Source organism: Neurospora tetrasperma, assembly GCF_000213175.1.
Source record: "Neurospora tetrasperma FGSC 2508 unplaced genomic scaffold NEUTE1scaffold_5, whole genome shotgun sequence".
Classification (NCBI taxonomy): domain Eukaryota; kingdom Fungi; phylum Ascomycota; class Sordariomycetes; order Sordariales; family Sordariaceae; genus Neurospora; species Neurospora tetrasperma.
The window spans coordinates 1563520-1586532 of NW_009799103.1; the positions used below are offsets into that span (position 1 = coordinate 1563520).

Here is a 23013-nt window from a genome sequence, read left to right on the forward strand (position 1 = left end):
CGTGCGCATCCGCCGTACGGACTGGCAAGTCGGTACCTTCCTTTGACGCAAGCCTGAAGGGCGAGCGGAGACATCCATGGAGGTGGAGAAGGCAGGTATCATCGCCGGCCCTCGCTCTTTAGTTACCTACAGTACGCAGTACTGGCAGTCTCTCTCCTGGTTTCATCGCACTTGGCACTGTAAGGTAATGTAATACCTGGTACCGACCTCTTAAGACCTAGAGGTAGTATCAACCTGGCCTTTCGATCTGAGCCGGGTCCAACATGGTGTTTCTCGTCCCAGACTCTCTGTTCCTGGAAGTGCTCACCAAGCAGAAGCGTAGAGTAACTGTTGCTTCCGGATGAGGGAGAAAAGGATTTGAGGACGCCCCCTGCCTACCTAGAGCTACCGCAGCAGTCGTGGAGACGGAAACTAGCCGGCAACAAGGGGGGCGGGATCATTGGCGTCGATTCAAAAGGCGTAGGGTGTGGGCGGCACCGAGTCGGTTCGGAGTGCGGTCGACGGGACTGGCTGTGTCTGGCTGCTTGCTCGATCCAAAAGCGATCCACAGAGCCACTCATAGCCAAGGGCACCCGAGTGTTCATCGATCTCGATCCGGTTGTGGTTGCAGACTGACCTTCACAGGGCTTGGCCGTAGTACCTGTTACGTTGCCAGTCAGTTTAAGTACCGTCCACGTTCAGAGAGAGCACTGTAGGACTGTGCTGTACTGTGAACGGGGCTTGTGCCAATCATAATTGTTAGAGAGGACTGCGGCTGCCCATTTAAGGTACGTGGCCCTGGAGGTCCACTTGAGGTAGTACCCACTGCCCCGCTCTGCTTTCGCAAGGTATGGTACCACCTTCCAGGTTGATGGAGAGCTTTGGAGAGCTTCAGAGAAGCTTCAATGTCTCATGCCCTGACATGCTTACCGAGTTGCAGCGTGCGAGCTTCATTGGTCTTTACTACTTCCGTCTTCCATGTGCTACACTTGTTTTGACTAGACTCCATCCAGACCTGGCGGACCACATTCCCGTCCTTTCTTGAAGCTCTTTCGCGAGGACACACCTATGCCAGGACCAGGTCCGTATTCAGCAGTCGCGGCACCGCAGCTTGCGTGCTGAGCTCAAGCTCGAGTTGGAGATTCGAGGCACTGCCACTCTCTCATTGGCGCTCGCTCTCTACCAAGTAGTTGTCTCTTGAGTCTGGGTACATAGCTAGTAGCTTCCCGAGTCATTGGTGTTGACAACTCCGTCTGGGGAGGGGGGAGAACGCTCAGAGGGGTAAGCTCGTCTGATGTTGTAATCTGTTTTGGTCACCGTTTGGAAAAGGTCTAGAACCTCGAGTCGCTTTTGTAGTACTACTGTATCTTGGTGTCTCGCGCAGATCACAACTCAATTCGTCAAATACGTCTCCCCAATTTCTTGGCGGTCCATGTCGATCAACCTCTTGTAGGCCAGATGAGTTCGATTGCAGTGGCTTGTTATGCATGGCGAGGAAGAATTCACGCATTGCTCGAAACACCTCAATTCAAAGCCGCTAAATAAATGCAGTCCAAAGCTCCAAGCTTCAATTAGTCAGTAGCATGGCGCGGTTCTTCTCGGATCCCGCGGAGAGTGTGGCTGCGTGTGGAGACGGCCAAAGTTGAGGCTTGATACGGGCGGTGTTGTACTATAGGTCCATGGGCAGCAAGGCGGGGAAGCAACCGGGCAGAGTCCCAACAAGTTGAAAAATAAAAAGAAAGAAATGAGCTTATGTGGTGGGGACGCATATTCTAGCTTCACCTAATAGTGTAGATGGGAAGTTCCGGCGAGACTTGAAATCGAGATGCGAGTACCAAGTTCGAAGGTTCTCAAATCGAGTGATGCCGAGTTCCCGAATGAGCCGAGCTACTAGATACGATGATACTCGAGTAACGGGCAGCGTGTAAAGAGGAGCACAACACTGTGGCTATTCACCATGCATTCCTTCGTCTTGCTATCGCCGCTTTATTAGTGTCGTGATACCTAGTTGAACAGGGTGTTGGGGCCCTGTTGTGCTGCCGATTATCTCCGGCTGTGATTGTCGTCCTGGCCTGGTTCCCTACCACTCAGCTGTTTTTATCTGCGTGCAAAATGCAGGAAGTCACTTGTGAGATGGTCCGGAGAGTTTGCTCCGACTGTAAGCCAAGAAGTGGAAAGGACCGTGCGCCCCGGAAGTGTACGTGCTCGCTCAGAACGCACTAATAATTCTCCTCATATCCACCTAAATCCATCTCTTTAACCGGTTTTCCTGCTACATATGCATTTCTTGACAGTGGTTTATGACCAATGAGATTTTATACACCAACATGTAACCTTCCAACAACTTCAAGCCATGTACCTTTTTTGGTATCTTGCAAACACGCTACAAGACCACTAGCTAGGCTGCTGGTTGTTTAGACTTCAGGTCATTAAACGCTCTTATGGGCTAGGAAAAGGTGCAAAAAACCGGTTAAAGAGATACCAGTTGTTCACCAATCAGAAGCTTTCTCTTCTACATGCATGGGCCCAAAGCTTAACCTACCTCATTAGGTATTCGGAGACCTCCAGTAGAGATATGCTGTTTAGACTTTTATGTTTTCTTCCCCAGACGTCCACTGTTAATATGTGATATCCGATGTGTCGAGAAGAAACATGACTTCTTTGGCATCAATAATAAACCAATAACTAGCAAGTGGTAGTAGTCGGAGACATTTTAATTGGCGATGAGAAACTCGATTGCAACCTGGAGCGGTTAGGCAGGCTCGGCAGGCTCGGAAAGCACGACTAAAAAGAAGGGCAGGGGGTGGTGATGGTGGTGAAGAATGCCAGTGGAGGATTGAAACGTTTCCGGCTTAGGTGCGTAAAAATTCAAATATGGGATTTCAGAATGCCATGCTCCGCTTGCCATGTGATTGACGTTTTTGGTTCCCGTAGCCCGTCCGGTTCAATGCTGGTCTGCGTGTTAGCGCGGTTCCTATGACAAGGATCAACACAATTGCGCATAAAAACAACCAAAAGCTTATATCCAAAGGGGAAAAATGTCAAATCCTATACACCATCCGACACGTATCTTCCCAACATCAATCTTGTGTATTGACTTTGTAGGAATAGTAATTGGGTTGCGGAGAGTGCGTCTCCCAATGCCGTGTTAACGGATAGAGCAGGGGTGAGCTGTAGGTACGTACTGCGGTACGTTGTCTCCACCTGTGCCGTGCCTGCCTGCCCCGCTCCACCGTTGCGTCATTCTTACTCTGCCTTATCGTAACAACCGATTCTCACAAGTGGAAAGTCTCAAATTGCACTCCGGATTCCAAATGATGTCATTCTCTTCAGTTCCCACGACAACTGAATTCGAAAACCACAATCTCGGTCGCGTCCACCCCATTCAGTCATGCTCATCCGTATGACTCCAGAAGATCCCTTGATCTTCAAGAATCATTCAAGGACCAAATGGTGCGACTCCCTTCAATCTTCAAGTTCTCACCAAGCAATACCTTCCCCTGTGGAGCTTCCAATGGTGAGGATTGTAACACGCAACCAAGTCGCTGAGGCCCCAAGAAGGCACTTTGCATGCTATGCTATTGTAGTGTACCCGACACTACTCGGTGGTGGTGGGTTTGCTTCTTAGGCGTACCAAAGTTCTTCTTCCTCTATCCCACGTGCTCAAATAGCCTTCATCCAAAGAGAAGATCTATAGCGCCTCAAACAGACATGCATTCAACGCTTTAGTCTGTTACCAACGTATGTGGTCAGGTTTAGGTATGTAGACATAAGCAATGTAAGCCATGCTAATTGTTTGCCGAAGAGCCTCATTACCCTTATCCCATGTCGAGTTTAGCTCGACCCACTGATGTACTGAGCGCTCCCATTCTTTCATACACTCACTACATGCGCCGATTCTTTTTTTTTCCTTCTGTCCCAACCCAATCCCGGTCCTTGAAGCTAGTTTGTTTACACTAACAAAACTCTTGGCAGTGCCGTTACAATACCAATAGCAAGCTCAAAGCCAAGTTCGGTTCCTTAAACTTTTCTTCATGCATGTGTTCACTGGTGTTCAGCTTGATCAAAGTATACTTGGGTATGTCTAGTGACGGAAGGATAGTGCGAATCACCTCGTTGATCTGTCCTCTCGTCTCATTTCGGGGAGTTCCCTTTCAACTCTTCGTTGTCCCCTACTACCTATGTATCGTCTTCCCCGTACAGGTTTGTCTGACCGGAGACTTTACTCCCCTCCCACAACAGCGATCATTCGTCTGCTTGTTCTGACATATTCAGCAGATCTGCGAAGCCTCCCCTTGTCAAACCCTGCAGAACTTGGCTGCGTGTTCATACTTTCGTCATCACTACCTATGTACGCATGCTTACCTCCAAGCGAACAAATCTATCGATGCCTATCCGCTAGAACACATCTATCATAGTACGATGTGCACTTTACTCCAGGCGATCTTATTACAACGGGACCCAATCAGCAGCGTTGTAGGGGCAGGAGTTAGGATAACCATTTACACTACAAAGTCCCTGCATCGTCTAGGTCTTCTGGGGCCGGACCCTATATGCAGTAAATATTATAGCTCAACGAAGACGTTCCCCTACAACGACACTGCAGTCGCAAACACAGCGTCGGCAATCTTCCCCTCAGGTGCCAGCCACATCTAAAGATAGTACAAATGTCTAACAACCTTTCTGGTAACATAGGCCAGCCTATCATATTCAAGCCACCGCCGGAAGAAATGGCGAAGTTTTGGTCGGGTAAACCGCCCGGAAGCCAAGCCTTCGGAAGGGTTCCGGCCCACCGCGTAACGAAACACAGCAGTATGTAAACTTCGACCTTGCATGAAATTTAGGGATTTTTATGTGATCTAAAACCATCCCCATCTTTTCCCCAAGATCCCTTTTTTAGGATCCCCATCTCCCACTCGAGCGGGACGGCGGGAAGAAAAAGATGTTTTGCGCACACCCAGTACACTACACCCAACTCTTCATAGCAACAACTTGAACTGCAAAACCCGTGCCTCGAACGTGCCTCCGTGCATACTGTGTGGGTACCTACGTGTACTGCCTACGCACGCACACAATGCCAGCGCAGCGCAATTCATTGCACACATACTTGAAGCAGGCAAGGCAAGGTCCCATGTCTTTTACTATACACTACACTTCAGACGAAAGCCCGGGACTAGGAGTTCCCGTGCGCTCGAACCCGTTTTCGTCTGGTATCGCGATGTCACGGGAATTCGCGATGTCATTGGGCGGGATGCACTACTACTTAGCCTCAACTGCCGAGTGGCGGAATTGGTTATTGTAGTCGAGTCGTGCAGTGTCGGCCCGTGTCAAGTTCGGTTTTTCACTCCTTTGTGTATCGTATCCATTTGCATCAGATCGTTGTCGCTTTCGTTTTATATTACTGTAACGGAAACAGTCGTTACGTAGCAAGAAGTGACTTGAAAGGAAGGAAAAAGAAAGAACAAAAAAAAGAGGACCATCGCCAAAGCAGTGGTATCAAGCAATGCAGAGGAAAGAATGGAGGAACATTCCAGAGAAGAAAAAACAGCTTCGGAAAAGGAAGCAATGAGGAAAGAAGAATACAAGACATATATAAACCCAAAACCCAAAAAAAAACAGGGCGTTGTAAAGACGCCGGGAATTGAGCCCGACGTGGGGGTCGAACCCACAACCTTGAGATTAAGAGTCTCACGCTCTACCGATTGAGCTAGCCGGGCAGCTGGAAAGAGCTGCCATGGTTGGTTGCGATACCGAAAACCAGGTACTACTATCTATGTAGGCGTATCTTGGACCCTTTGTCGCTGACTCTGTGCGACGCTTTTCTGCATCATTGCAGATAATAGATAGAGTGCTTGTTGGGTACGGATGACTCTCGCGCTGCGTTTGTTCGGAGCTAATATTCCGAGACGTTCTAGAATGGAAAGAATATCGCGAGGGAGGCTTTGGAAGTTAGTTAGAGTACGATTTGATTGGCAGAACATAGGGATAGGGCCATTCATAGGTACAAGAGGTAGGAGAGCCTCATTATCAGATCCTGATCAATCTTGTCACAATAATAGACTTGTTAGTTAAGAAGATAAGTCGAACCATATTATCGGCGCGTTAACATTATCCCGTTAACGACTGACTAAAAGAAGGGCAAAAAATTGAACAGAACAGATAGAAGAAAAAAGATTGGAAAAGATGGTAAAAAAATGGAAGCTTATGCACTCCAAATCGCAAAAAATTGTATTGGTCTCTCCCGCCGGGAATTGAACCCGGGTCTCGAGCGAATCGAACTAGATGTTCAAGCTTGACAAGCTCACATACTGACCACTATACTACGGAAGATGTACAGTTGTGAGGCAACTGTCGTAGTTTGGTTGTTGGAAATTCTCGTTGCGCCGGTGTGCTTATATGCAGCTGTTGTAAAAACGGACTTCGCAGTTGCATTCGACGAACTTTACTGTCCCTAACGTTGACATTGGCATTGCTTGAAGACATGGCTTGCCTGTGATCTGTCTGTGATGAATTGAAAATTAATCTCTTACAATACTCCCAGTAAACGATCATCACGTCACAATAACATCCACCATTGCCCATGGCCTGCCTCCAAACGCCATTTGATATCGCCTTCCTTCATCTTGTTTGGTCACCTTTCGAACCATCCGTCTTGTATCGGGACATCTATCGTAATATTCCCTCCCTCTACCTCTTTCAGTGAAGATGCTGCTCACTGGCCACCCTCGCTTCCCCCTTACTCCACAACCCGGTATGCGGCCACGTCCAGTTCTTCAAGAACGGCGGATCCATGCCCACCTCAAAGGCCATCGCCTTTGCTTTGAGCTGCTCATTCCTTAGCTGCTCCCTGGCTGCCGCTCCACGATTGCCCAAAACACCCTTCATATGATCGATAGCCGCCATTGCGAGACTGAATCGATCGGTGCCGTTACGTATGGCCAGTTCCAGGGGGGTATCAATGTTACCCTTCTCGCGGTATCCGCGCACGTGCACGTTGTGCGAACCAGGTCGCTTGTATGTCAGACGGTGGACGAGCCAGGGGTAGGAGTGGAAGTTGAAGATGATGGGCCTGTTGTCGGTGAACAAGGAAATCCACTCGGCGTCCGTCAGGCCATGCGGGTGCTCGTCGTGCGAGATCAGCTTGAAAAGGTCGACGCAGTTGACGCAGCGGATTTTGAGCTCGGGGAAGTGTTGAAGGAGCAGATCGATGGCGGCCAGGGACTCGTGCGTGGAGATGTCGCCGCATGAAGCCATGACCAGGTCCGGCTCTTCGCCGCGGTCGCTGCTGAATTGTGGCCAGATGCCGATGCCCTTGGTGCAGTGAATGGTGGCGTCATCCATGGACAGGTACTGCAGGTGTTCTTGCTTGTCGGCCACAATGACGTTGACGTAGTTGGACGAGCGCAGGCAGTGGTCCGTGACGGAGAGGAGGCAGTTACCGTCGGGCGGGAGGTAGATGCGGACTATCTCGGGGCTCTTGTTGGCCACGACGTCGAGAAAGCCGGGGTCTTGATGGGTAAAGCCGTTGTGATCTTGACGCCAGACGACGGCGGTGAGGAGGATGTTGAGAGAGGCGACCTTGTGGCGCCACTCCACTTCCAAGCATTTTTCGAGCCATTTGCAATGCTGGAAACCAATTGTCAGTGATAGTCATGTGAAGTTTAAAGAAGAAGATCATACCTGATTGACCATAGAGTCAATGACATGAATAAACGGCTCGTAACTGTTCAGGAGCCCGTGACGACCGGTGAGGATGTAGCCTTCCAGCCAACCCTCGCATGTGTGTTCTGAGAGCATCTCCATCACACGGCCCTCGGGGGCCAGATTACCGCCGTCCTTATCCTCTTCAAAGTACTCGCCCAGCCAGACCTTCTTTCCCGCTTCGTAAACCTTCCCGAGCTTGTTGGATTCAGTCTCGTCGGGACCAAAAAGTCGGAAGGTGGTAGGGTTCTCGGCAATGATATCTCGGAGGAACATGGACATATTGGTCATGCTGGCGGCCATAATCGACGCCGGCTTGTCGACCTTGAGGGCATATCTGCGGAAGTCGGGCATCCTCAGGGTCTTCCTGATGGTGCCACCGTTCGCGACGGGGTTGGCACTCATCCGGCGTGTTCCAGTCGGGCAGAGATCCTTGAGATCCTCGCTGATCTTTCCATCTCTAAAGATACGATCTGGCTCGTAGCTCTTCATCCACTGCTCAAGGATCTTGAGATGCTCGGGCTTCTCGTGCACATCTGTGATGGGCACCTGATGGGCACGCCAAAACCCTTCGAGAAACTTGTCGTCGATCTTGCGGGGACCGGTCCAGCCCTTGGGACTGCGAAGGATGATGACGGGCCACCTAGGCCTGAAGGCCTTGCCAGACTCCCTAGCTTTTTGCTGGAACTTTTTGATCTCCAGGACACAATGCTCCAGTGTTGCGGCCATTGCCTGGTGCATGGTGTCGACATCGTCGCCCTCAACAAAGTATGGTTCGTAGCCATAGCCGCGGAACAGATTCTCCAGCTCCTTGTGGCTGATACGGGCGAGGATCGTAGGATTGTTGATCTTGTAACCGTTTAGGTGCAAGACGGGGAGGACGGCACCGTCGGTAATGGGATTGAGGAACTTTGTGCTGTGCCATGACGTCGCCAAGGGACCGGTCTCGGCCTCGCCATCACCCACCATTGTCAGGGCGATCAGATTGGGGTGGTCGAAGACTGCGCCAAAAGCATGGGAGATGGAGTAACCTAGCTCCCCACCCTCGTGGATACTGCCTGGTGTTTCAGGGGTGGCGTGCGAGCCGATTCCGCCGGGGAAGGAGAAGTGCTTGAAAAACTTCTGCATGCCCTCCTCGTCCTCCGATATTTCTGGGTATACCTCGGAGTATGTACCTTCCAGATATGCCTGCGACAGAACGGCGGGGGCACCGTGGCCGGGGCCGGATATGAAGATGGAATCGAGATCATACTTCTTGATCAAACGGTTGAAATGCATCCATGTGAAGATTTGGCCGGGTGCGGAGCCGAAGTGGCCGAGCAGGCGGGCTTTGAGGTGCTTTGTGTCGAGAGGCTCCTTGAGGAGGGGGTTGTCGCGAAGATAGATCATGCCCAAGCTGAGGTATAGGCTGGCTTTGAAGAAGTCGTTGAACTTGTCAATCTCTTCCTTGGTAAGAGGTTCCCCCTTGATTGTTGAGCGAGCTGGCCCGAAGGGGCTGATGCTCTCGACCTCGAGCTCGTTCGAATCACTCATACTGGGCAAGTTCCCGCTGGAGTTCTACGAACGGGAGGATGTGTATCGTGTACCTAGTGTTGTGAGGAGGTACCCAACCAAGTGGCCAGGTGTGGTTCGGTAGTCTCGAAGAAGAAACCCGCGGTTGGTGTCTGTGGCTTCACGTAGGATTGATTGTGACAATGATTGAAGGAGAGGCAGAACCATGAATGAGGCCATCCGGGAGGGCACTGTTTCTTATAGCAACCACCCTCCTGCTCCCTCTAGTATCACACAGCATGAGCCATGAGGTGTGGTGACGAGTGCTGTGCCTATACTTGGTACCTGCCTTGGCTATCTGGTTTTGCTTTTCTCCTCACGAACAGTCCCCGCCAATGCGGGATCCGTAGTGTCGAACCGGCAAACCAACCCCGTCCCTCTCACATCAATAACTGCTAAATCGGCTCTTCACGGGAAAACTTGTTAGTCCAACGGTGCGCGGACAGGTTATTGACGGTAGGGGTAGCAATGTACCGCATTGGATCACCGAACCCCATACCCAGCATCCTGGCACTCCGAGTCTGGCCAACGAATGCAACGGAAGAAGCTGAAGGAAGGGAGCATCTAAGGAAACCTGTTGTACCAGATTTCAAAGCACGAGAAGGGCTTCCAGTCCCGGTGCCGAGGATCAAACAGGCCATTGTCGCAGTGACCGGAAGAGCTGGGAGAGGTGAGCACGGTCTGAATGGCTGAAATGGCTGGGGTCGGTCAAAGGGGAAAAGATGGGCTGATGTTGGACGATGACGGAGGGTGGGTCACCCATGCCATTGTTCGCCTTGTAACTAGTGTAGAGGGGGATGACATGACCTTTTCTGGATTTTGACAAGGCGGCATTCACGGAGGCACGGCATCGTCCAGGTCCTCCATCATCGCATGCATACTACACTGCAAGCAATTCTCCAATGATTGCCAATGGCCTCGTGTTCAGCCAACCGCGTTGTCGGATTGAGCATGGTGCGGGGATATCCTTTTCTCAGAGGTTCGTCTGCGTGCTCTTCTCATCTGTGTGCCCATGGTACGAAATAGCTTTGGCTGGGAGAGCTGTGTAAAGGTAGTCAGCTAGGTACTTACTATTGATAAGGCCATCTTGCCGTCTGTCTACCACTTTTCTTCCATCATGACTGCGTGAATAATGTCTCGTCTCATCTGATGTTTCTTCCAACAAAGCCCCATCCGATCGGACGAACTTGATTGAGAATTTGAGACACGAGACGGCAGACCAACACAACCACCATCAGTCTCTTCAGACGCTAAACAGCAGGGATGAGCACGTTGATCACTCCCCTATACCCTAATATTGACGTATTCAAGACTTGTAGTCGGCACCGCGATCGTCTCGTATCGACAATGTCGGGTATCGGCGTCTTATGCTTTGTGTGCCGTGGGATAAATTGGATGAACTGGACAACCTTGGAACTTTCTCTTGTTACTTTATAGCGGGCCACCCGGGCCGTTGCGGGGACGTCCGGGGTCCATCCAATTCCATGTTGGGCCTGTTGCGGGCAGCCGAACGCTTTTCAGCGGGCCAGCACGCGCTGCACAGCGGGGGGGTGTTCGACGACAGGGGACGACGGGTAGCCGGGGCCGGGGCTCCCGTCCCCTCTCACCCATGCGTTAACAGACCAGGGGCATGGCGTTGACGTCGGCGAGGTGCGATTGAACCTTCTAGCTGGAGGTCAGTGACATATCGACATTGTGTACATAGTGTAGGTGGTACCTTTTCAGTCTCAACAGCAGAGATAGTGATTGGAAGTAAAAAGCAAGAGCAATGGCGGGCAGCTACCTAAGTGGAATTACATCCTGATTCCAGGCATCTCCCAACCCCCAGAGTTTGGACCGCTCTCCGAAGCCCGACCGCACTTCTCATCCGTTATCACATCATGGCCTGAATGGGATAATTTAGGTAGTTTCGTTTGAGACTTGTATTCTCACCCCGCTAATGAGTTTTCTTCTTCTTCCGACAATTTTAGTAATCTGTGTACCTCGTAACGAGATATGGTCGCTAACGATAACACCTCTTTACCGCACGATAACATCACGGAGCGCTACCAGGTAGGTGTATGGATGATTTGGGTAACAATTTACCCCAGACAAGCAACGTCACGCTTCTAGGGTACCCCCCCACACGTCCCCCGCCGGTATCAGTCATCATCCCAGCCTGATCAAGCATGAACAGGTGGTGGTTGTGTGTGGGCGGCACGATAGCATGCATCCATGTCTCTGTCAAAAACGAGACGTGCGATAAGCTTTATCTGACCAGAGAGGCGGACAAGACAGGACAGGACAACATAACACCTTGAATCCAGGAAAATAGAAGGAATCGTGGCAGTTACCAAACGATCAGCTGGTATTAGTGTAGAGTACAGCATAAGACCTATTACATGTCCCTTGTTCTTCCAACCTTTCCTTTCCTTTCCTGTCTTCGTGATTTCTCCCTACATTTCTCCCAACCTTCCCCCCTTCCCCTGCATATTCTCTCGTCTTTTCAACTCATTGTTTTTGTCATTGGGTCTGCCACATCTTCTTAGACTCCCTACTACATGATCCATAACGCCACAGAAGAAAAGATTTAACTGAGAAAAGAGTTTTAACATGATTCATACAGTGAGAGTATAGAAGATTTAAAGACTAAGACACAATCGAGAAAAGCGTATTGCAGGCCGACTTGAAAGTCGGACAATGTTACTTTTCCCTGGATTAACACACCCGAAACGACCTCTTAGGTTTCCAGATTCGTCCCTCCCTCGGTCAGCCAAGTACAAGGACCGGCAGACTCGTCACCTAACCCAGCGCACTTTGCGGTGCGGACCCGCCGAACTTATTAGAACCCTCATCCTTGGTAAAGATGAGGCAGCCAATCGTGCGTGGGTATCATTGCAGCCTCGTCGCCGGCTTTATTGTTTGATAAGCAAGGAAACTCATTCAATTTTTTCGTTTCTGATCACCGGCCCCGCCAGTATTTCGCATTCTCCGCTTCTTTCCTTGCATTGTGCGGGAGCTTCCTCAACCCTTCAACGCATTGCCTCCTTAATCCCCCTTTCAACGCATTTGCCCGATATCCTCTGCCTTCATACACCAGGTCTCGAAACCGAAGTTGTGCCCGTGTATTGCTCACCACTTCCTGATCTGTCCTCAACTCTCTCCAGTCCCAGGTTATTAAGTAGTACGTAGTAAGGGGTATGTAGTATGCGTAAAGATGTTGTTCAGTCCATCCCAAGCCAGGCCAGCCGAGCGGGACCAAAAATCACTCTTCGTGGGTGTCGTTGTTCGTTCGTTCGTCCGTCCGTCCGTCCGCCCGCCGAGTCCTCTGCAGTTGCGTGATGAGAGGAAAAGTTCATAACGAGAAAAACCAGGAATAGCAAAAGCCAGACAGACATACGAGAGCTGATTAGGTACGTGGGGGGGACACCCAAGTGGATCCTACATTGAAAGCGAGAACGGCGTGATTGACGGCAAAAAAAATCAGGTAAGGAAACCATTCGTAAAACGACAGGAGGTATAACCAAAACGACAAACACAAGAGGAGATGGCCCAAAAGCTCGCTAACTATGTGCATATATAAACGCAACTAGAAACGACCATGATTCAGAGATGTTAGGATGACCGATAGGATGAAAACCGGGTGAGGTCAAAGCGTGATTGGCCCGAATAGCGCTCCAACCATGGACGAAGACCAGACTGCTCTCCGACACCCCCTTCCCCTTTTCATCCGGCGTGGTCAGTGTTGTAGGTAGGTGGGTGTTGGGAACACTTGGAGTACTGGGAACCGCAAAACGAAAGTGGTATCAAGAGTCAGATGAAGACCGCCAAGCAAAAACTCCACCAACTCCAGGCGAGGGATATCACATCATGGGGATATCATGCCTCACCTCGCAACGGAAAAAGTAAAGCCAGACTGAGTGATGTGTCTACCACCCCTTCTTCCGGGCGAAGCGCTTATTGAGCAGCGCGAGGACTTTGGGCACGTTGAACTGCACGTACTCGAGGTCCAACTCATCCTGGTTGTCCTTCTGCATTTCAAGGAGATCGTCGAGCTTGAGGTCCAATTCGAGCAGTCCTCGGTTCCGACCTACAGAACTGTCAGTGTTGCTCATCGCTGATGGCAGCTCAGGAGACTCACCCTTGTAATGCAGCGAGATGACAAACGTTCCCGGAAGTGGACTTGTGAAATTGAAGTAGATATTGGCCCTCCTATTGTCCGGGACATTGCTCTTTTGGATGACGCCCTCCTTTTCGAGCTGTTGATGGGTAAACTTGTACGGGCCTAGCACCTGTTGCTTCTGTTGCTTTCTGGTCTTGCCCTCGCTCTGGCTTCGTACGTTGTGAAGATAGCTCTTGTACGTGTCCAACTGGCTGACCAAGTAGGCGTTGTGGTCACGGATTGTCTTGTAAACCTCCTCAAGTTTGATAGTCTCGGACATGACGACTTCCTTGAGTGAGCCGAGATGTTGGAGTTCCTGCTCAACCTCATCTCGTAGCAATGAGAATTGGTCACTCTTGTCGACAACCTTCAGTTCCTGCAACTGACTCAGCAGCTCCATCGCCCGGATACCTTTGCGGACCATCACCGCATCGTTCTTGGACGTGGCAGCCGCGTCGGCGATGCGTTCAAGCCGTAGTGGCCTCCTGGCTACTGACGAGTTTGCCGGGATCGTTCGCAAAATCTGCACAAAAATCGACTTCGCTTCCATAAAGAAGACCTCTTCTTGGGTAATGTCCAGGGCGGCGGTCAGATCGTCAATAGCCGTTTCCCACCTACTGAATAGCGGCAAATTGATGACCCTGTTTTCCTTTCGCGGCACCTGAGGTGGAGCAGTACCCAACTCTGACATAATGATGGCCAGATGGGAGTTCTCGTCCTTGTACAGCTCACCAGCGTGCTTTTCGAGCAATCCGTGCATAGCGTAGATTTCGTTGAGCGTAATGTCCAGCTGCAAATCCTTCTTGGAAAGGGCGACGTAGTTGTCCATCTCAAGTGTCTCGTAGAAATCTTGCACCTCGCACAGTTCGAGCATAAATCGGTTGACCTTGTCCTTATTGGCATGGATAAAAGGCTGTAGCTTGGCCATGTACGGTTCCTTGGCGTATGAGGGCTTATTGGCCAGGTTCTGGAGCATTTTTGCGACGTAGGTGAGCGTCTTTCTCGGCTTGTCGGCAGGTGTGCCGTCGATGAGCATATACGACTTGGGCGTGACGATTGCTGGGTTGATGAAGCGCAGGAAGAAGAAACTGCCAATGAGCGTGCAAATTATCTGATCATTGGCATCGGGGTATTTCCTTTTTGTCAAGCTCCGAATTTGCTTGCAAATCCACCGGATTCCGTAAGGGGTTTCTTCGAGCCCATCGATGATGGTTTCCAAAAATCCATTGGCAATCTCTGTCAACATGGTCAGCCGCGGATTGATGATCTCCTGAACCTTGGGGTTCTCAGCGGCCTCTTCCTGCGTAATTCCCTTGGGGAGCATCGCCTCGGGACTCTCAGGGTCTTTCGCTTCGGCCTCTTCAATCATGCGCTCATAGACCTTGAGCGGGTTAATTTCGAGGTCCAGATCCTTGAGCTCAATCAGGCTGTTGATCCTATCAGCCAAAACCGATTTCAAAAAGCTCTGGCCTGGACCTCTCCTCGTGTATGTCGTCATCATTCTCGAGACCGGGGTGTTGGCGCGAAGAAGCGAAGAGTATTCAGGCGTATTGTCGAATTGGTAGGTCAGGACAGACTACGGCATGGTTAGCGAATTTCCTAGGTAGCAACACAAGGAGGATCACAAGCTAACCTGAAACATGGTCAAGAGCAGATGCTCTTCACGACTCTCGTATTGATTTCCGTAGATGGTGAACATGACCGTCTGAAGCAGTGAATCAATCTCGGCCATGGTGACAAGCCTACACAAATGCGCAATGTGCCTGGGCTCCGATTGCAGCAGGAAGAGCAAATTTCCGTATTTTTGTGTCTTGTCATCGTTGGGGAAGGCGCCCTCTTGTATATCGGTTGCGTCTTCGAGGTGACTGGCGACTTCGTTTTGCTGTATTGCAGGTCAGCATGTCGTTTACAGAAAGGAATTGCTGATGTAGGCCTACCTCTTCCAAAGCCATGCGATTTTGGATCAGCAGGGCAATACGCGAGTCCAAGTAGCGGACATCTTTCTCAAGTACGAAATTTTTTTTGGATTGCGAGGAGATCTTGGTCTTGAGATCCCGCAGCACCTTTTGCGCTGTGGCCAGGGAATTAGTATGCGTCTTCGACCGAGTAGGTGCACATGGACTGCTAACCTCTAGCAAGCTCATCTTCGATTACGAGATCGGAGTCATTGGCGGACATGGACATGTACAACGCCGACATGGAATACCGCTTGGACTGGCGGGTAGACCGCGAGCCCTCGTAGGAAGACATGGTGTTTTGTCGGGAGAGAGGGTGGAAGGAAGTGGTGGATCCGGTAGAAGCTCGAGAAGGTGTCTGCAACATAACAGACATTCTGGCAAATGTGGCGGGCGACGATGAGGTGTCGAGAGGGTCAGACGCGTGGCCCGAATGAAAAGGATGGCTGGATAGTGGCAACCGCGACAAATGAGTGTTGCTCTATTCTGTACTGAGGATTGATGGGTCGCGCGACTGAGGTCGGCTCGACGTTGAGCGTGGTCCCGCTGGGACACGCTGATGGAAATTAGGGTGCCAAGAGATTGCGAAAGGAGCGACGGTCGACGTCCACAAAGGTCGCACGAAGACGGTTTCGGCAGGGAGCGAAAGCAATGGTCGTCCAGCGAGCGCCACAGTATTATCCTTTCGGGAGTAACGTCGATGTAGCCGACGCAGTGGATGGAGGCAAGCGAATGTCGTGACGGATCAATGTCAACAAAGTTCGAGAGCAGAATTGGGCCTCACAGTCGCTGGGTAGCGGGGAAAAGCGAGAGGCGGTCGACTTGTAGCTGGACGCGGTCCGTCGTAATTGCAAGATGGGTCTCGAGCAGAATGAGGTGGCGGAAGCGGGCGTCGAGGTGATTGTTGTTGCTGTAATGTGGACAAAGAAAGGGACTGATCGGACGGTTCGAAACGCTGGGTGTTGTTGGTGTCTATAGGTGCTAGACAGATGTTAGGGGCCTGGGTCGTTCGTGGTGGTAGGCCGATGGATTTCACTTGGTGCAATGCGAGGAATGGATGGGTTCGGTTGGAGGGACCGTTCGTTGGTAGGTCGGGTTCCTTTTCGAATTGCGGGAGGGCCCCAGCGCAAAACTTCCGGTTGGGCCTCTCTTTTGGGGGGGGGCGAGACCTGGCTGCTGCCCTGCTTTGACGTGCACTGCGCGCTGGGGGATGCAGCACGAATGCACAAGAATGCAGCAGGAAATTTGGCAGATTTCGTGACAATGAATGTGCAAACAAGCGACGGATGAGATTGTGGTCAAGCCGCGCTCGAGAGGTAAAAAGAGAGACCGCCTCGATCGGTCTGAGGAGACCAAGAGAGGTTGAGTGAGTGGAAGGTGAAACTGTGGAGAGGGAAAAGAGGGGGAAGAAACGCGTGGGTGGGAACTTTGCTTGAAGCGAAAAATCGCAGCTGCAGTGGTTGCAGTGTTGCCGTGCCCTGGTGGTGGGTGCAGTGCTCGATACGACAAGATACGGTATAGTCTTGTGGAGTCTGGCCGGCCAGGGACCTGGCGATAGTATTTTGGGTTTGGCCTCTGCTAGGTAGGGGGCGCCTGCGTCCGTAGAGGTAGTGTAGCTGTGGAGGTAAATTACCGCGTCATCACGCAGTGGAGGCTAAGCCAGAGAGGGATGGATGTAGAGATAAACCGCAGCTAAATCCGTCAAGATAACCTCAAGTCAGGTACTTCAGTTTCAAAGGAGCGTGGTTGAGCTGGGTTCTTCGTCGTGTGTCGGGGCCCTACGAAACAAAAGGAGATGATGTCTAGCTGAGTGCCGAACCAAGCACGCTAAAAAGGATCCAATGTCCAAAGAGAATCGGCGGTCCGTCTCAGAGTCAAAACAGCTCGAATGAACAAGTGCAATTGTCGATAAAGACGGGACCAAGAGGCATGGATTGTAGTCCATGGTGGAGCAGGGGACCGGAAAAGGAAAGGATCCAGCAGTGAGAAGGGTTCAAACTTCAAAAGGGTCCGTCTGGGCTAGGTATCGCCCACCACCTCCAGGTCGACATTACAGTCCAGGGGGTTCACCATGTATTCCGATATTGCACCTCCATGTCCCTGAAACAATGAGAAGGAGACGGAAAGCAGGGCAGGTGACGGGGATGTCTGTTGCAGATTCGCCTTTACCGGCCTCGAAATCAGGAACCAGAAACACTTGGCTCACAGGCACCCCCGTGCACAGTTCCATCGCCACTGGACGCCGACTCGAAATGTATAAAGGAGCGTGTTAACATCCGCAACGGGGCATTGATGGACGGCGCCGTTGGGTGATTTCACTCGACGAGCGAATTGGCGGCCACCTGCACCCACCACCACAGGACCAACAACAAAGATAGGAGGAGGCTTCGCATTCGACAAAGCAACCCCAAAATCAAGGGGACCTAGGAACTTCTCAAGAAAGAAATCGCTTTGGTGCTTGGGGTCCTCAATTGAGGTTGCAGGGAGGGGCAACTTTCAGGCCATGTGAGAAACCGACGTCGCAGCTGGGGGGGTGTGCTGCCCCTGGGGGATGGCCTCGAAGGGGGAGACAGGCCGTCCATTGGTCAGGTAAGGTACATCGGATAACACGAGAGAGTGGGGCCGTTGATTGGGACGGCCGAACGCCCACAGACCTTCACACCAACTTCTCCAATGGACCTGCATCCCGCCAGGGCAATGAAAGTGCCCACGGCCCGCCCACGGCCCTACCTAGGTGGAGGGTGCCCGCCGATATCTATATGTGCCCGGTACAGTAGGTGTCCTCTGTAACCTCTCCCTCCAGCCCAGTCTTCTTGCCCGATCAAGACACGCCATCGGTCCTGCCCCTTCCTCGTTTGCCCTCCATTTTCACAGCCAGATCCATCCCTCCTGTGCTGAAATACTATGCTTCCGAAAGGAGACGGAGACGGTGGACAGACCCAAGCCAGCTCAGGTAATAAGACCATCACTAGCATTTCCTTGTTTTGATGTCCGCCAGATCGACATCATTCTCCATCACGACCCGAATCTCATTCCGTTTATCCGAAGTACATGTCTAACACAACTTGTACAATTCACTTTGCAGTTTCTGATAATCAGATACTCAGCACCTCTCTGTCTGAGGAAAGGAGCCGCAATCTGATCCAAATTGGCATACACATCGGTCATACACAGGCAGGTCTCCCACAAATGTTGTGCATCTCCGTCGTTGGAGACTCTTTCTCGCCAACCAATGTTCATCCTTGGCCAAAGATGAACTAGGCATCATTTCTGCTCACTATCTGCGGAGAAGTCTCGTCACACGACGATGTTCCTGCAGTGCGTTGCATCGTCCATGCTCGAAACAGGCTAGCTTGAGGGGGCTCCGTTCCTGGCTAAGCCGGCAACACAAACTGGGTTGCTTTTCCAATTCTCCTTATTTCAGCCGCCCACAGTATCTTTTGGGTTGCCTCGCTCCTCCCACCTTGTTTCTAGCCCATATCAGCGTTTTTTTCTTTTCTTTTTGTCACGGTTTTACCCTCCTTCGAATCACATCCCCATAATCTCCTCACAACGTGGTGCATCCCACCGTTCAGATCCAGCAGCCTGGAGCACGTATCGGGTAACCTTACCGGGCGCAATATGTATCACACAAGCATGACGTTTGAACTGGGCAACCCCCGTTATGCACAACAGTAAATTGCCCCAGGCGATCACGACAGCATTTTCTGCTTATGGCAGCTGCGGGATCGACAACAAATCCTCCAAGGGCGACACAAAAACGAACATGAAACCCCCTGTTGACAGTTGATATGTGTGTGTGTGTGTGTGTGTGTGTGTGTGTGTGTGTGTGTGTGTGTGTGTGTGTGTGTGTGAGACACAGCTTCTTCAATAAGGTTGAATCCTTGGATGCGGTCGGTCACTAACGTTGTAACTTGATCCTGTCTGTTCTATCCATGAGCTAAGCAGCCATGAACACGATTGATAAAGAAAAAAAGACAAAAAGACAAACTGTGTCAAAAGACCAGCGAGACAATCCAGAGCACAGTCAATATATCCCATTATTTCAGATCCTCCTAATGGGTTCGTTACCCGAACAGCGTCCAAAATCTGCTCGCCCCCTGTTCCCGCAAACCCGCCCAGCCCAGGGTCTACGGTAACAAACATGCAGACAACGATCTCCCCCAGGCCTACAGGCCACGAGCGTTCTGACATGATGATGATGATAAGATCAGAAGGCGACCAGAGCTTTCCTTACTTTACATGGGTTGCCCGATTTTCTTCTTCTCCGTTTTCTCTTCACACTTCAATCCTGGTACCTACCCTCGAGCTACTTATGTAACCAGCCCGTTGGCCCAGCCGGTAACAAGCTATTCGTGCCTGATAAGGCGTTAAGCGATTGACGATTGTCCCTGGAAAATCCCAAAGATACCTGACTTCTAGCTACCATAATGAACGTATCTGGCTAGGTAGCTTGCCCGTTCGGCTTGCAGGGATGTCTACTGCATCGTTTGGCCTGTCGTGCGTGCTTGTCTCAGTATCACAAGATTGGCTGCAATCCGCGCTCTTGGTTACACAAACAAAGCATGTGGATAATTTCTCAACGGCATTTGGGATACAATATTTGTAGACTAGATACAGTGCCTATCCCCGCCGCGATAACTGGATGGGCAGAGCTGAACTCTTGAGACATTATTGTACCTTCCGTGCCTGCAACAAATAGGTTTAAGCATTGTGAGATCAATGTATGTCTGTCACCTCCTCCGTCGGTCGAGCGGAGCAACCTGCGAGCCTCACTAGTGGATGAGTGGGCGGGCCGAGTAAGATGAAGGGCTCCGTCAACGACAAATAGAATAGTGGGAACGCAGCATGTGAAGGAGGACCCCGAATGCGTGGGCACAAGCACAAACAACGAATAACCATGCTGGATATGCAAAACTGTCATCTCAGCACTGTAAAGTCCCTATAGAAGACGGCGCCTGAAAAAAAAAAGAAGAGGTCTGAGCACTGAGATAACAAAACTGTCTGGACGTTGATGCGCAACGAGATTGCAACCGCTCCAAGGCCATTCAGATACAAGAGAAAAAATACTATAAAAGTTGAGAGAATGCCAGAAAAGGAGCACTGGAAAGATGTTGGGATTATCTCAGACCCCCAAAAAGATTGTTTTCGAAAAACTGGCAAAACGAAAAAAGAAAAAGTGTGGACAAAGAAATGCGCCAGCCGCGAATCGAACGCGGGGCCCATCGATGGCAACGATGGATTTTACCACTAAACCACTGGCGCTAGTTTCAATTGATTGATTACATTGTCAAAACTCAAAGCCTATAGCTGTACTTGCATGTGTCCTGTCAGTTGAGAGTAGAGTTGGTCAATTTGTAGAGCTGTTGCATCGACGTTTGATTCCTGACAAAGATGAAAGAAGCCTCCCTTAACAGCTTAGCCTCTAGCCTCAGTGCAATATTTAACGAAATTGAGAAGAATCTCCTCAAAGTATCTGGCAAAGGGAATATATCACCGAGTGTCTATCGAGTGCCCTTGGAGGGGGAGTGGAAGTGTAACAACGAAAAGAAACGGAGGAGCAAATGACATGCCTCTTTTTCCCCGGACAAGAGTCGGGGAACAGTTCTCTCGGATGACATAAGACTGCCCGCCAATGGCATTGTTTCCGAAGTAGCAACATCCCAATTGCCAGTTCCACATCCCCGAGTTTTGTCAAGTCTCCCGTCCCAACCAGATGTTCATGAACAGCACAAATCAAACAGCCAGTGTAGTCGAATACGCTTTGAAAAGACCACCACAAATGAACAGCCACGTATTGGAATAAAGAGGCTACAAACCAAAGCTTTACACAATTATCTCTTTACCTTCCTTGTTCATGTCCTCGGCAGTTTACCGAGAGAACAAGGGACCTAAGAGCCAGACAAGAAGACATGAACAACGGGATTGTTAATACTTGGTATTTGAAAGTCCAAGAGACAAGATGCATACATATATTCCGGTCTGGAACCCCTGAACCAAACTCCCATTCAGTATGTCAGTAACCCATTGTTAAATTATCACCAGCAAACCGCAACTCGAGTAACTCTTCAAAACATACCTAATACCGACCCAACCACCGCCCACCATGCCCACCATAAGCACCGAAGCCAACCTCGACCTCCTCCACTCTATCTACAATGTCCCCTCCTTCTCGCTAATCCTCCGCCACTTCCGTGACACCTGTCCTCGCTCCACTTACGTCTGTCATGCTTGTCGAAGTGTCATCCTCCACAAGATGGTCCTCGGCGCCTCCCATCCTTCCCTGTGCAACAAGCTGGGCCTCACCCCCTTATTCAAAATTCTACAAGAAGAAGGACTAACCGCCTCCAGCAACTATGGCCTCGACAAGTCTGATCGCAGGGTACCCAAGCCCGAAGCCATTGATTACATGACAGCACTTGGCTCACCAGAAGTATGGCATGAGGTGTTGACCTCTGGATGGGGGGGTTTTTTGGTCAACTATCTTGTCGTCCAAAAAGGTCCGGGATACTCAACTGAAGAGCTGGAGGACATGGGAAAGAAAGAGCTAGGCAGTCTGATGAGCAAGCTCATCTTTCTCTGCAGCGGAACGTACACCGTCCTGGACCTGTTCCACAACCGCAGATTTGACCAGTTTGCCGAGTGGACAGCTGAATTACTGGCAAACCTTGAGTGCCCAACCGGTGCGTGCAAGGCATTGCAGTGGCAGGAGTTGGCGGGTAGGAACCGGCACGGGGTGTCGGGATCCGTCAAGTCGCTGGACGGCGAGGATGCCATTGTTTTTGCGAAAATCGTCTTGTTTTCGGTCAGATCGCTGTTGGACCCTCAAATTCGTAATGTTATCGACAAACACCCCGGTCTGGTACCGCATCTCGAGAAGGACTTTGATCCGAGAGTGGTGATGCCATCGGCGGCGAGGAGGTACGCATGGAGGCCTCAACGACTCGTTGAGATGACCGTTAGAGATGCTAGTGGATTATTCGATGAGGCCAGGGAGAAGGGGTACTTTGACATTTTGATCGAGGAGGGTAGGGAGAGATGGAGAGCGGCGAAGAATTTGGCGAAGAAGGAAGAAGAGGAGGAGGCTTACGAACCCTACTACTAGTAGGTGGACCTCTTCTCTCACATGGCTTTTTCCACACAGTGTTTCTTTGTATCATATTTTGGTTTCGGCTTGCAATTTCTGGTTTCTTGATTTTGAGTCCAAGTTTCTTTGATGGTAGAGGTAAGTGCGAGAAACCACCATTTGGAGGGTTCGCTTCCATGTCGGGAGTTGTCGATAGGTAGAGGTAGTGATAATACTATAAGTCACCTGGAGAAACTATGATGCGTTTGAAGGATTTTTGAGTGCAAATATGTGAATCAATCAACGATGAAGTGTGATGCACTGCAATCACGGGTGGATGGACGGTAGGTAAACTCCCAATTAAAAAATACTGCCCCCCCCCTCCAATGTCTAATGCAAAGCATTTATTACCAACCTTCTAAAGTGCATTCTGCCACCAAAACCAGATATTTTTCAATGGTTCTTATTGCAAATGAAAGGTGAAAGCTACATCTAGTACTTGGTATACTAGTTTCTTACTTTTCCAATAGCTTTGAGGAATTTAGCTACTAAGTTATCAGAGCTGTAAATGAAGCCTCCAGAAATGTAGTTCCAACTAAATAATAAATAACTCTCTAATC

The 23013-nt window shown here is 50.5% G+C and overlaps 2 protein-coding genes across 2 annotated transcripts in view; both read left to right on the forward strand.

Annotated features, from left to right (window-relative positions):
• The window catches only part of NEUTE1DRAFT_117741 (uncharacterized protein), a gene marked incomplete at both ends in the record, with an annotated part of 48079 nt that extends 29248 nt beyond the window's left edge, over positions 1–18831 (forward strand). Inside the window, 2 exons of the mRNA XM_009854915.1 lie at positions 2895–2902; positions 18814–18831. The remainder of the gene's footprint in view (positions 1–2894; positions 2903–18813) is intronic.
• A 2602-nt stretch (positions 18832–21433) lies between these two features.
• NEUTE1DRAFT_102820 (uncharacterized protein) lies at positions 21434–22432 on the forward strand (the record flags this gene model as incomplete). The annotated part of the gene is made up of 1 exon (XM_009854916.1): positions 21434–22432. One exon carries the CDS (start codon positions 21434–21436, stop codon positions 22430–22432), a length of 999 nt encoding a protein of 332 aa, XP_009853218.1.
• Between the last annotated feature and the right edge of the window lie 581 nt (positions 22433–23013).